A 15,330-nucleotide genomic window follows, 5' to 3' on the forward strand; every position below is an offset into this window, starting at 1 on the left:
CCCCAGCATGGATCTATTTTTCTCTATTTTCATCAGTGTTGCACTTGCTTTACTGTTGCACCACAAAGAATTTCCCTGCTGCCCCCAAGTGCCACGAGTCAAGCCCATATATTCAGGACAGGATACTTAAGCTCCTTTTCTATAGCCCCAGAAAAGAGATCCCAACTTCCCTGACTCAGAGAATGGCCTTGGCAGATGCCCAGATAATTCATCTGACAGCTTCACATCAGCTGTTCAGTTACTTCCTTCCCTTCTTCTTCCCTTTCCATTCCTCCAGCTTTAATAGCCTTATTCTACTTTGTACATGCTATGAAATCCAAGACCTGTCAATCTAACGCTATTTTCCATCAGTGGAAACCCCGCTGCCTCAGTGAGCTAACGTTCACCTCTCACTCCTGGCAGAAGAGTTTCTACTATTTGAAATGCCTTTTATAATTTTTATAACGTTGCCACCAAGGCTTAAAATATAACTATTTTAAGATAAATTCAAGTACCATCGGATGCATTCTACCCTACCATAGGAAATAAAATCCATCACAGACAGGGAAAAGTGACTTTCTGATGTCTTTATCTTAACTAATGAAAAACATTATTAAGCTCAATGTTTTCTTTTATAAGTCAGCTAGCTTACCAGAGTTTACCACATTATCTGCTCTTTCTGTTATTACCAAACAAAACTCTATGTCTGACGCACCTTAGGTTTTTCAGTGATGATTTTCTCAAGTCATCAATTTTATAGTTTTATCGCTACATGACAGTAAAGGAAAACTTTGAGAAAAAAGTTTCATTAAAAAAAAAAGACATATACAATATAGGGTTCATAAAAATACCAAACTAACATCAGAGAAAGTGTAAATCTTTCTAACACAGTCCAAAAATTCATACCACACCTGACCTGATGAAATAGTTCATTTTTCACATTCATTTCATTCCTGGCATTTTTTTTTGTTGAGTTTGCCAGCAAAGGTAACAGTAAGTGCAGGTGATTTTGTTAAAAGGAAATGTATTAATTAGGAACTGGACAGATACCAGCAATTCATTTTACAGAGTCCATTGATGAGCTCTGCAGTGGAAGCAGTTTTCCATTACTAACAGAGTAGGTCACAGTCAAATCAAAGACTAAGGCTAAAGGTTTCTTCTAGATGCTACTGCTAAACCCCTGAGCTCTTTCACCAGCAGCCAGATTATACGGAATCTAGAGGCTCGTTGGGTAGAATCACAGGCAAAAAGCCAGCCCAAACTTTAATACTGCTGTCAACTTTCTCTGTGACCTTGTTCAAATCACTTTCTATGTCTCAATTTCTCCAAACTTCAGCAAATATATTCTCTTTTAGAAAATACACTGACCGTATTCTCTTTAATAGCCAAGTAATATTATTACTAATATTCGTGGCTGTTTAGCAACATAACAGCAAAGATAACCTCATAGTTGAAACCCAAGATTATTTTAAATTGTGTAAGGCCCTGATTTGACAAAGCATTTGAGTTTATGTTGATGTGCTATCCTGAACAGAGGTATTCCATTACTGTGCATACCAAAGAGCTTTAGCTCTTAATTCATAATATGCTGTGGATGTTGTCACAGGAAAAGCTTGCCTGAGTCATCTTGCTTGTTCTAGTTTTTGATGACAGGTCCTCATGACCCAATGTTTTTGGCTGCATTACATTCTTCTTTTCCAATCTTTCTCCCATATCTCAGACTTCCATCAACAGACCCAGACTTCCTTATTACTTATATTGTCCTTCTCAGATCTCTTCACTCTGCTCTACATACCTATTTCCTAGATTTTATTTGATTTTCTCAGGGCCCTGAGGGCACCAATAAGCATTAAAAGTCTTGACCAGGCCCTTTGGGGTTTCCTCCACCCTTCCCAGACTGAGGCCCCCACATCAGCCCAGTGAGGCTGCAGCAGGGCCGGGCTCCAGCTCCCCACAGCCCTGCCCTGTCTGGCCATGGGTCCCGCTGACCCCAACCCACCCATGTGCCCATGTCCCAGCCTGGTCTCAGCCTGGCCCTGTTCCCAGGGAGTTGCCCCCTGGTGCCCTGCTCCTGGTGGGACAGGCCTGGCTGCCAGGCCCTGCCCTGCCCTGATGGACCTGCATAGGGAGCACCCACTGCTCCTGGTGCCCTCACCACAGGCAGCAGACAGCTGAGGTTAAATCCTACCTTCTGCCGTCCTAGATCACTCACCCCTATCACTTAGAACATAGCCTTCCCCAAACAATTCCTCATCACCTGTTCCCATTTCACTGCTGCCTGTCCCAACATGCCCTTAAACAAGTTTATTCTACATTTTTCCCAGCTCTTAGCTGCAACAGATCTCACCTCTCTAGCCTACTATCTAGGCCATCTGTGCTTCTGTTCCATTAAACACTAAGCACAATGTGTTGTAATCTGCAAATTTGTTCAAAACCAGAAAACTTCAGGGAGCAAGACTGGTGGAGGGGAGGTCAGGGGAGCATAAAGAAAGCCATACAAGTCATACGAGAAGTCTAGTCCTGAATCTTGCCTCTGATAGGGACAATGGGAGATTGTAAAAAGAAAAGAAAACGTATAGGAAGCTTTCCTGATCTACCCTCCCCTGTTTCAGCAACATGTCCTGCAAATTATGGTTTTAAATTATTCTTTATCCTCTAACAATGCAAGGTACTGAAGGTGATGACAGTGAGAGTGAATCTAGTGCTCTCATACAACACCAGGATGACACTGCAGGAGTCACAGATTTCAAAACTTTTTACCAAGCCAATAGAATAAAGAATACACACAGCTAAAGCAAAGAAAAAATGAGCTAAAAGCTGTACCTATTTTCACAGTAAATGATATTGAGGTCCATATTCACACGAGTGACAAACATGTGGCAGTCAATCCTGACTTCATTAATTGTAGGAGGTGGCAAAGCATGAGCAACGACAACAAGTCCCATGATTTGGCTGGGTACTGTCCGTCCATGAGACAGTGACACTCTCAGACGTAACCGGCCTGTTATATGAATCACCTGGAAAATAAAAACAGTAAAAGAAACCCCAGTGAATTCTGGATGCAACTGTGACATCAGTTTCTTTTAAAGGATAACATTACTATACCCTACAGAGCACTTAATACAGCCAAAAATCGTAATAATTAACTGCCAGTGCCAGTGCTAGCTTATTAATATTGGTGGTCTAAATGTCCTCATGACAAAAAAGAAGACAAGAACATAACAGGCAAATGGTTCACATTTATCAAATAAAAGTTCAGAACTCCTGTGCTATTGATTTTTGTTTTGGTGGTTGTTACAAAAAGAGAAAATAATAATTAAAAAAACTAGAAATCCAACGAAAGGAAAGAGAGAAGGGGAGAAAATTGAAATAATGAAGGTAGAAAGGGAGCATTAATTTCGGAGACTGAATATGAGACAAAAAGATCAGCAGTTTTGAAACTTTTCCAGAATGGATTTAATTGAATTGCTAGTCAACTAACAGCATGGACGCTGCTTACAGCCTTGATTTACTTCTTTATGGTTGGCAATTTGAGAAGCAAGTGTACAAGTGATCAAATTGTTCAGCCACAGGATGGTCTTCTTGTATCTACAGCAAGCTTTTAAAGAGTTGGTAGAAATATAATGTCTTTGCTTAATGCACTATATACGTATTGAAGTGCTGATGGTCTTTCTCTCCCTATTCACAAGATAATGACAGAAGATGCCCAGGAGATCCAGTTGTACTCCTGGAGAGTGAAAGTGTAAGAACGCTGCATGAAATGGAATAAGTTGAAACTCCACATAAAGAATAACCCCACCATTCCAGCTTCACTCCTTCAGGAGTTCTACTGTGGAAAAAAATAAGGGGATTGTTTTTCCAATAAAATAAAAGGACCAATAATAAAAGCAGCCAGATATCAAACTGAAAATGGAAATTGAAGTTCCTGCATTCGTGCATAAGAGAGTCATAAGAACTCCAACGTAAGCTGGAGGCTTTCTCAGATTTTCACTCTCAGAGTGTGTTCCAGCATCAACATGAAGAACAGGCTTACAAGGTATCCTCTGTTGGGTCACTTTCACTGTGATCCCAGAGTTGGTACTCAGAGGTCTACAGAGATGTTGCTTGTTACTGGTGGAGGTGACAGAGATGGGATGTAGTTACATATCCACTGATACTCAACTCACTAAGACAGCAGCCAAGCTGTTTGCTTACTTCTGATGAGACTGATAGTTAATAGAAAGTGAGAGAGAAGAAACTCTTCCATTAATAAGACTGAGAACCACACAGTGCACCCAAATTCAAATCTAACCCATGCTAGCAAATCTGTGATCTAAGCCTTGAAGTGACCCCACTGCTTCATCCGCCACGTTAATTATTAAAGCAGCTGCCCTCTCCGCTATTTTACTTTTTGGCTCCAGCCAGTGTGGTGGATCAGAATGAGAAAAGTGCTTATCTGTTGTGTTTGTCCATTTCAGTTGCAGGTTTCTGACCACCCACATTGGAAGTAATTATTGTCTGAACTCACACTTAATGCACCTTCCAAGAGCAAACTATTCTATGAATATTTGAAGAAGTACCTAAAGGCAAGGATGCAAAAACACCATTTCAAACACACTTTTTTTTTCTTTTTTTTTTTCCCCTAGACCTCATTAACTAATGAAGAAATAGCTAAAAGAAATAGGATTAACTTCACAGGAGGGGCAGTAATAGTGTATTTTGCTCCTTCTAGCTAGGCTTGCATGTACATATGCTTTTTATCATTATCTGTCTCATTTTATCACGCAGTTTCAGCTTACTGCAAATACTCAAATCTGCAAATGCTTGGAAAAATGCTGATGGATAATGCGTAATAATGTGAAAAATAATCTTATGCTGAACGTGCTATGCAAAAGTATTGTTGTTCAGTTGTTTTTTCATAAAACTCCTTATGCTAATATGTTTGAAGTTGGCACTATCACTTGGGGGAATTTTTAAGATATATCATACTTAAAATCCATTTATCTCTTCCTTGTATTTTTTGAAACCTCCATGTCATTTGCAGCTAAATATCAACATAATTTATTTTTGAACAATTGTCTGTTCAATCAAAACTCAATTTTTTTTATTTTTATTTTTTGATTCGTCATCTGAAATACACCTTAGATATAGTATTACCCCAAGTGATGGTTCCAAACCTGCTACACACACTATATTTTAACGTTACTGAATTTCAAGAAAGTTTGCTTCCAGATTCAAAATTTTAAGCTTGTTCCTAGCTCTTTCATGGATCAAGATATGTTCTAAATCCCCACGTGACTTCAAATTTTAGGGGTCAGCACTCAACTGCATTCTGATTCTGTACACTGGGAAATGTTCAACAAACTGCCCTTCAGTTCCAGTGCCTGTGCGTCTCTAAAGAAACAGTATTTCCATGCCAGAAGTCCCTTTCTATGACAACATTAGTCAAACTCACCAAGTGGGAAATCTAATTGGTACTAAAAACAATTCTAGCTGTCATGACCTTGTCTACATTGTGAGTATTGCCACTTTTAACATTGGTTCATTTGAATTGGGATTAGGGGTGATAGGAATTATAGGGTCAATTATCGCCAGTAGCTAAAATAAATCTGTTTATAATTCAATCCCACAGCAATAGTCTATCATATCCTAAAGCAGTATTATGACTTTAATGAAGTTAAATTGCAAGAATAAACTGTTTTATGAAGGCCAGTACTTGGATGCAGATGTAAACATTTAACAAAAATTTGCTAGGAATATTCTGAAAAGCAAAAAAAAAAAAAAAAAAATTAAAAATGCAGCTTTCCTGTGCAGTTTTATTTATAAGTGCTTTCTTCTGAACAATTCAAATTTGTTTTTAAATGAAAATTGTCTTTTTTTTTCCTATTAATAATATAGAAATAGATTGTTACATTTAGATATCACAGTAAGAGAAGACGGTGCTACCGTGTTCTGTCAACTATAAAAAAGGGGGTAAATGCTATATTCTTGACCAAAGGGATATTAAGAAATTTTGTATGTGAAGAGCTGTACAAATTTCTCCAGCATTTCTCTGTGCACCTGCTAAATTAACAAGGTGCACTGAAATTAGAAGAAAGACTACTATTTTTATTTATTTTTTAATTTAATGGGAGCTGGACTGCCTTAACAGTTCAGAGACTTTCTTTTTTTTTTTTTTTTTTCTCCTTACAAATTGTTTACTGGCATTTGTTGTAACTTCCTTAATGATTTCATCATATAGAAGCAGAGGGAGATGCTGTGATGCATCTGTGTTTTGTGCAACAAAATTTGTGACCTGATCTAGACCAGGCTTTGACATAGAACATTCCAACTTGTATTGTTGCTTGTAAAGTAACCTAGTTGTATAATATTTGTATGTGGATAGACAGGTGGGTGAAACAAAAAGCATTCTGCAACAATAAAACTGTTAACCCTGTGAAATGAGTATAACACATACCCTGCTGTAAAAATGTCAGACTGAAGCAAAACAAATACTCTAAAAATCTTCTGTAGGGTTTAATTGCTTTGTTAAAAAATGTTAAATCAACTTTCCCTGACATTCCAGTATTGGATAAAAATCATTATTTGGCTTTTATTTTTAGCTGATTAGAAAAGGGATTTGCAAAATATTGTAAGTACATATAAACACAGTTTATGATGAGTGTGGGAGTGTTAACAAGCCACATTGCTTGGACAAATATATATTTCTTTTCCCTGCCATATGCTCTCTTTAGTCATCTGTTAGCAATAAGCACTCAGATGTGCTCTACTAATGTCTTCTCATTATAAACAAGCACATCACAAAGACCTTGATAAAACCTTCCCTCTGTCAATACTTAAGGAAAGGAAAGCCCAGCACTTGAAAAACACATCTGGAACCTGCTCATCATTCTTTAAAGCTAAATCTCACCTCTAGAGATGGAAATATTTTCTTTGTCAAAAGGCATCTTTAAATATTACAGCTATTTTTTTCACATACATGTGATGTAAGAGGAAGGACATGTATTACCAGAGGCAATAAAAAGCTGCAAGCATGAAAAATCTGTGAATTTTACCTTTCAGATGTCTCTGTGTTCTTCAAAAGTTAAACTTGCATAAAAAAAAAATTCTAAACTATTTCTTTTGTTCTCTGTGTAAATCACTATACCAATTTACTATGGCACTGAAACCACAGCACTTGCAGAATTGCCCCTTCCAATTCATTTCTCTTAATGAGACATTAAGTTTGAAGCCTTAAAGTTATAGCTTAAATTTTGACAAGATGGTCATGTATGAAAACATACTAATTTAGTTTATGTGTCTGGATATTTATTCAGCTGTCTTATAACAAATCACAGATACATTTATCCCCCTTTACAAAAGCAACTGTGATTCACAGGAGTTTATATATTTGTTTTTGTCTCTCAAAGGTGTTATTTGTATCTTTCCAAAATCAACACCTAAATCTTTAAAATGCACTTAATTTCAACTGCTAAAATTGGCTGAAGAAATATCTTACAACCTATAGCCATGTTCTTACATTAGTATTTTGAAGAGCTGTGTGCTCATTCACTCACAGATACATGAACACTCATCTCAAAACCTGCCTGTGACACTAGCAAGACAAGTTTTAATGCTCCACAAGATAAATGGTTTCAGGTCATTTCCAAGCTAAGACTGGACATTTGGAAGCAGGCTTTCCTCTGAACTTCCCAAAGAAAAGAGAGTCCAGTATTATATTTGCAGTTCACACAGTGATATCCTAAAAATTCTCCTTTTCTGACATCAAAGTAAATCCATGACTATCAACCTAAACTTTAGTAAAGGTTTCTTTATCCATCAATGCTGTCTTGTTTTCTCCCTGTACCCCACTGTAGTGCAGCATTTCTATTTGCTTATGTTTCTTCATGGTCAGAAACCATTTACTTTTGGGGTTTTGCTGCCTCATCCTCACTGAAACAAAAGCTTGCTCTCCCAGTCTTCAGGAAAGCTTTAGAAAAATATGTAACTTGCCTATCCTTATCATTCAGCAGCAGTTGGGCTCGAAGAGGTCCAGTAAGATCTTGTGTTTACAATTCCAGTAATACTTGCATATCCCTTACTCAGACCTACTGCTGACTACATAGTGAACACTGTATTTGCAGTGTGTGCTATGTAAAGTAGTTTGCACACAGCCAATGGCCACTCTTGGGGATTCCTGCATGTCTGGAAACTTGACAAATTACCCCTCAGATAATGACGTTAAAGTTTGTAGATGCATGCTCCTGTTGTATCACTGTCTCTTTTCCTCTCTAACCATCATATCTTTTTTCCCCTTGTTAACATCACCCATCTCCAGCTTTGTGAGTATCACCTACCTTACCTACCTTTTTGGGTGCCATAATAGAATAACATGTCTACTTACAGTAAATGTTCTCAACTCTTATTTGGTTCAGAAGTTTGCTGCTTCAGTTTTATCCTTTAAGAAGTGCTTGTAGAACAAAGGAAAATAGTAGTTAGTGCAGCTGTGAGTGAGTCATTCTGAACCAAGGTGGCTAAGAAAAAGAGGCTAGGCAGTAATCTCTGAATCCTTAGAAACAGCTTTGCAAGTAAAATGCAGTCAGTCTTAATTCAGTTATGCACTGAATACTACCTGAACCTCTGTTAAGAGTTGTGGTCTTGAGCACCCTTTCAAAGAATGCAAGTCTGATTTCAAGGAGGGTGAACATTATTCCTAACACATACATAGTTTCAAGGTCAATAGCCTCTTTTCCATCTGCAAGTACATTTCAAATCCCCTCAAATACACCTGCAAAAGACAGTCTGGAAATGGAAATGGTATTTACATTTAAACAGCATATTTGGTCTCGGGATGTATTTTATTGTTAAAAAGTCAATACTAGTTTTTGGAGACACTCTTGGCTTTTTCCCTCTTTCCCCCAATAACACTCTTTCCAAATAATAAGATTCAAAAGCTATTTCACTGCTTAAAACAGTCAGAGGCAGAATTTAGGCTAATCCTAAGGGGTTTAAAAATGTATCTGTATGAGACCTCAAACTCATTGGATGCTTAAAGACAAGCATCACATGAGAAACACCCTGGCTTGGCAGGCTTAGTTCACAGCTCTTGCTCAATACCAAAAAGGACCCAAATAGAGCATTATTTATTGCATATGAGAGCTATTGAGTCCAGTAGCAAGCATAATAGCCAGGGTCGCTTTCGTTCATGTATGCCATAGGGAAGAACTGATCTTCTGCACAAAAGTTAGTGTTTTGAGAAATCATGTGAAAAGCTGCTTGGATGCCTAATTCCAAGTCTTCCTCAACCTCAGGACACACAAGGTCTTATCTCCCACTTGTCTCTCACTAGATAATAAACTACAAGGAAGGGGATGGGAACCACTTTCTAACTCTCCAAATGACTGAAGCCGAAACAAGAATGTGACACTGCCCATCTTACACATATCATATGAAGCTCACTGATATGGAAATGGCTAGGTTAGGGTTATCTAAAGAACAGATTGCAACTTTGTGCAAGTAATGGAAGACTGTTGTATGAGAAACAACTCATAAAGCTGTCATTAAAAAAAAACCAACAAAAAAACCCCGCATATCTTCAAGAGTGTGCAATAGATTGTTTTTCAAGAGTCATCAAATTGTAACAGTCTAGGAAAAGAACAATAGACCAGAGGATGCTCAAGAATAATTAATAAAAAATATATCTGCATTTTCGATAGCATTAGATCAACACTGTTAAATCCTTAATTTATGGCTGATTTTTCATTCTGTTCCATAAGAGCACCCCCATTTTATTATTTAGGGTAATATATTAGGAGCAATTATTTAGTACAGCATAGCACAATGTCCTGCACTGTATACTGACACATATGTATCGTTATCAACGTGATGGCTCTTATGTCAGCACTCTGAGGCCCAGTCTTGCACTGACATTCACTGTAGTAGTAAAAGTTGTATGATCGAGACCCTCCATTCAAAAGCATACTTGTATTGTAAAATATGTTATCATTCCTTTCTTTCCTGTGTTGTGATTTTTTATTAACTGGAACATATTGGCAACCTGTTTTTCGCTAAACTAAAGATCATGTAAAGCCAACACTCCTGAAATCAGCCTCATAGCATAAGCAAAGCAAACATTGTGTTGAGTAATTATACATTAAAATTTTTCATTTATTTTGCCTTATACAACTGCAAAGGTGTCCATTTTCATAATCAGCCTCCTCAATAGGCACTCCGTACATTTTACTGATAAATAGTATCTTTTAAATATATGCAGTGTTAGTAATTCAACATGCCAGGTTTTATTTTAATACCTTTGAACCCTTTTCCTTTTTAAGATCTCTTATTAACAACTCAATCTATCAATGGTGCATTATTTTTTCATAATCCAAAACTTACAAGCATTTGAAGAAGGTCAGCTTAAGAAATGGAAAAAGAAGAAACTGAATGAGATCACCACACTGCAACCTGAAAAAGTAGCCATAAAAATTGGTTTTATAACAGAATACTTTTTGAAGTAATTGGCACAAAGACTGTTCTAGTGCAGATTGCTGCAAGAGTGCTCTTGGCAAGAACATCATAAGCACCAGCAAAACTTTAATATGCTCAAACAGCCAAATACAAACTGACACCAGGAACCCATGTGTGGCAACAAACAGGAGAAAATAAAGTATCTCAATTTAATACAAACCTACATACAAAGGGATCAATTTTTACAATTCGTGGTTTAGCATACAATAGAGCTATCCTCAGAGTGAATACAGAGTAGCTATACATAAGAAATTAGAATTATCAATTCAGGGGAATTTCTCAAGAGTCCTTTTGATATGTAATACAGCAAATATAATGACTAAGAAACCAGACATCAATGCATTAAATGAGATCAGGTTGAGATCTATTTAGAAAAGACAGGTTTAAGCTGGAAAAAGAATCTCTTTGATATGACCTCCAGAGCAGACCATTTGCAGGATTCAAGATGAGCAGATTTACTCTTGCATATCTGCTTACTTCACAGCTGCTTTTAAATATAAACTCTATAATATCTAATATTGAGTTATTGCAGAATTAAGTCTATATAGTAAAGAAGATTAAGAACCTGGGATTTTCTTATACTCCTAGCAAATGTTATAATGGATTTTGTATATTGAATTCAGAGGAATAAATGAAACATAGTTAATTTTAAAGCTAGCTCATATAACTAACTTATTTCTAAATGATCTATTAGAATCTGGCTACTGCTGATCTACACAAGGAATCTGGAATGCATCAGAAATTTTGGTAGTCTGTTTCCCTGATTTATGACCAATACTTCTTTAACTGAAATTCAGAAGATAGCTCCACTTTAACAGATTTTCTACTGCAAGTCCCTTGGTGTTCAAATGTGTTGCACTTCTTTTTTTTCTTCTCATAGAATGTTTGCATTCCCCTTTAAAAATAATGCCTTAAGGATATTTTTTCATTAATACCATTTAAAGAAAGTTGAAAGCATTTAGTTATTGAAGTGTGCTGCGTTCTAATAGAGGCATTGTCAACCCTGCCCATGAGCAAACTCCTGGAGCTTGCTATTCGAGAATTCTGGTGCTCCTGTGAGCAGTAAAAAATAAACTTGAGAAAGGACTTTTGTTGCATCAGTTCCAACACAGTTTATCGGAGTATCTGCGGGTAGTGGGAACTCGCTACATCATTTTGCAATAGAGAGGCTGAAAAGGTTTTTTTTTAAAAGTTAGCCTGAATCCTGTATGCCAGGGCAACCACGTCTTGTTGCATTAAAGATAGCCAATAATAAATATTCTTCAGATGTAGTGTCTTTACTTCTATCTTTGGAGAGAGAAATAAAGGTGTTTTTTTTTTCCTTTTTTTTTTCCCCCTCACATTTTTTGATGTAGTTCTTAGCAACCCAACAATTACCTTAGGTGATTCTCTGCACAGTGAGCAAGGACTAGATAAAACAAAATATCTGATATTAATGCATTTTTTTACACACACACAGAAAAAAAAAAAGAAAAAAAAAGAAAAAAGAAAATGATGTTGTTTGTAAAGAAAGAAATGGATTCCCAAGCTTAGCCTTGATTAAGACAGTAATGTTTATGTTTTACTCGAGCTCTCCACCTAGGGTTGCAAGCCCAGAATGCATTATGAAGATAGTCAAGAAAAGGCATATTCACTGCTCTTTATTTTGTAGCTAAATAGGAGGAAAGGTCTCAGCTTTAGCCACAGGAAAGCACGGACGCACTATGAAAAAGGTTGAGAACTACCATGGGAATTTCATTAACACCAAGTTTCCTCTGCTTGTGTTAATGGTGTCTGTTACAGGCTCTTATACAGGCAAGCACAACCATTTTGTTTACTGCACTGCTTGTATGGTTTCTCCTAGCATGGCACACTTTTCACTTGCTGTGTACAAACACACAAGTTTTCCTGGAAGATCTTTACTGCAAAATGCTACAACTGTGATGAAAGCAAAGGTAGAGATTGGCAAAAAAGGTGAATTTTGCCTAGTTATGAATGTGCTTTCCCCCCACCATAAATGACATGTATGAATTTAAACTCTATATTTTCAGTTTAGAAGGAGAAAGCATACAGCAAAGTATATGAGCTGATTTTTCAAAAAATACAAGTGTGTATGTATCTCAGAAAAGCTGCTACAGGTGGCCAGTAATTCCTCCACATCCAGACGGTGAAAAGGAATGAACATAGAATCATAGAATCATTAAGGTTGGAGAAGACCTCCAAGATCATCTTGTCCAACCATCACCCTACCACCACTATCATCCACTAAGCCATGTCACTAAGCACCACGTCCAACCTTTCCTTGAACACTCCCAGGGATGGTGACTCCACCATTTCTCTTGGGAAACCCATTCCAATGCCTGGCTACTCCGTCTGAGAAGAAATGTCTCCTAATTTCCAACCTAAACCTCCCCTGGTGCAACTTGAGGCCATTCCCTCTAGTCCTATCGTTAGTTATCTGAGAGGCCGAGCCCAGCTTTCCACTACTTCCTTTCAGGTGGTTGTAGAGAGGATGGGATACAGAAGTTCTCTGACCTGTCTGCCAACATCTAACCTCAGTAGTTCTCAGCGTTATATTTAAACAATTTTTAAAAGGTCTCGTAAGGTACTGATAAAGAAAATAGCTGGCATTCAAACAGCAAGCCCCAAGCCCTAAAATGTATTTACAGTGCCTGGCTGTAGGGGAAGGTTAGGTCACACCATGACAGCCCTTCTAGAGAAGCAACTGTGCGTCCTTATGAGCAGTTGTAGCGGGTCAAACCAAAGGTCAGCATCGTCTCATGGAATGGCCAATAACAGCTGACTAAGGGAGAGTATCAGACTAGGCAAGCATATAATGACATTTCCCTTGCGTATTCTCTCAGGACTTCCTGAGCTAACGGCATTATGTTAGTTTGGTAAGTCTCTGGTATTCAAAGTGCCCCCTGGCAATGAGTTTCACTATGGACCCGGTTAAGCGCCTCCTTTTGCTTGTTCTGAGTTTGCTATTTACTACTTTAATTTTGTTGTGCACCTTACATATTGAAAGACTGCAGAAAATTATACAGTATTGACCCTCTCTATACACTGATGCTCTCTGTCATGTGCCACCTTAGTCATCTTTCTTCCAAGCTGAATCTCCTAGGTATATTTTAGATGTTCCGCAACGTTGATCAATGTTGTCACTTTTTTTGCTGTTATATTATCTTCAGTTTGAGATGAGGTGCGATAAGAAGTGCACAAGTATTCAAGATAAAGAAACAGCATTGATTTGTACAGTGGTACAATGGCATTTTCTGTTTCAGTTTCCTTTTTTTTTTTTTTTTCCTTTTCCATTGCCAGCACTCTGTTTTCTTTCTGACCACTACTGAGCACTGGGCTGTTCCTTTCGTAGACCACACATTACAAGTCCAAGTTGTCTCTTCTGAGCCATAACAGCTAGTTTAGAGCTCATCATTGTATATATACAGCCAGGATTGTTTTTTCCCAGGTGCATTACTTTATATTTACCTGAACTGAATTTTGTCTGCTATTTTATATCCCCTTCACACAAAATCATGAAGTTCTTGTGCTACTGTTCACATTAGACTTACATTTTTACAATCCAATAAGCACTGTAACTGCCCTGTTTGCCTTGGTTTCCATTTAATTTATGAATATGCTGAGAACCAAATGCCACAGGAATAACAATCTTTGAAAAAAAGAAGTGACCTCTGAAATTGAAAAAACTGACCACTCTTGTATTTTATTTTCTTTCTTTTTTTTTTTCCTTCTTTACAACACTTACTTGTCCTTAAGAGGATCCTCCCCCTCTGCTGTTGGCAGTTCAGTTTGTTGCAGACTTTTGTTCAGGGACTGTGATTGGTCCCTTCTGGAAATCCAGCTATACTGGATATCAAATGGAAATCCCCCATAGACATGCTTGCTAGCTCCCTGAGAAAGCTGTGTAAAAAGGCTTTGACTTTTCATTGACATATTGTATTTATTTGGATATCTACCAATTCTATTTTTATTCTGTTTTCTGTAAAAGTCTTCCAGGTTATGAGCACCCTTGTGCAAAGATGCAAGGAAGATGTTGCCTACTGTTTGCACAAGGCACTATAAATTAATATATGCGAAAAGAACGTATATTAGGAGACATTCTTGCTGAAACAAATCTCTTGCCTTTGTGCAGAACATTACACCTCTCAAAGCCCTAGTTTGTCTCTATAAAATGTGAATGAGTATACAGACTTATTTTGTACAATTCTGTCAAATGCAATGAAATACTGATAAATTAATAGAGACATGCAAACTGTACGTTCAGTGACAGTGATAGCAATAGGTCATAAATGTTTGGATCTCAGATTTGAGTTACTTTTAAGAGACATGTGCCTGCAAGCCTGCAGTGCCATCCTAAGCCTCCCCTGAAATGTTTGAAAAACATGCAAATATAAGCACATATTTTCAATCAAATACATTTTGTGAAGAAATATTCAGTGATGAGTGTTTCACATTTCAATTACGCATTGTCAATTCACTCCAATTTTGGAAAAGATTTGTGACCCAAAATCCAGTTAATTTTGTGGAGAGATTTTTTGTGGTATTTCAAGAAACTGTACTGTCACTACTAGCTGAAGTCCGTCCAAACAAGATATGTGATTTTCTTTCAAAGAAAAAACTTTTATTCCACTTGGAAATGGATGGTCTTTGCAAAGCTCTGACCTTCTCCTTGACAGCTACAAATGGACTACTATTTATGATTTGTTTCTATAAGCCACTTAATGTAGCAAGCTAGATTATAGATGGCAATTTATTTGTAAAAATCATAATAAAACAGAATTGTTTTAAATGCCAGATGTGGATAAATGGGGAGCAAAAACTGATGAGGCAAAGTTCGTGTTCTTGAATCTACACTGAGGAATTGTG

General features: G+C 37.4%; 1 protein-coding gene across 6 annotated transcripts in view; it reads right to left on the bottom strand.

The window, feature by feature from the left end:
- Positions 1–15,330, bottom strand: part of NPAS3 (neuronal PAS domain protein 3) — a 616,070-nt gene that overhangs the window by 28,668 nt on the left and 572,072 nt on the right. For all 6 annotated transcript variants that reach the window (XM_066998071.1, XM_066998070.1, XM_066998069.1 and 3 more), the window contains one exon: positions 2,803–2,996. In XM_066998071.1, the coding sequence (XP_066854172.1) occupies positions 2,803–2,996 (194 nt within the window). The remainder of the gene's footprint in view (positions 1–2,802; positions 2,997–15,330) is intronic.

The sequence above is a fragment of the Anser cygnoides genome, chromosome 5, assembly GCF_040182565.1.
Source record: "Anser cygnoides isolate HZ-2024a breed goose chromosome 5, Taihu_goose_T2T_genome, whole genome shotgun sequence".
Taxonomy (NCBI): Eukaryota; Metazoa; Chordata; class Aves; order Anseriformes; family Anatidae; genus Anser; species Anser cygnoides.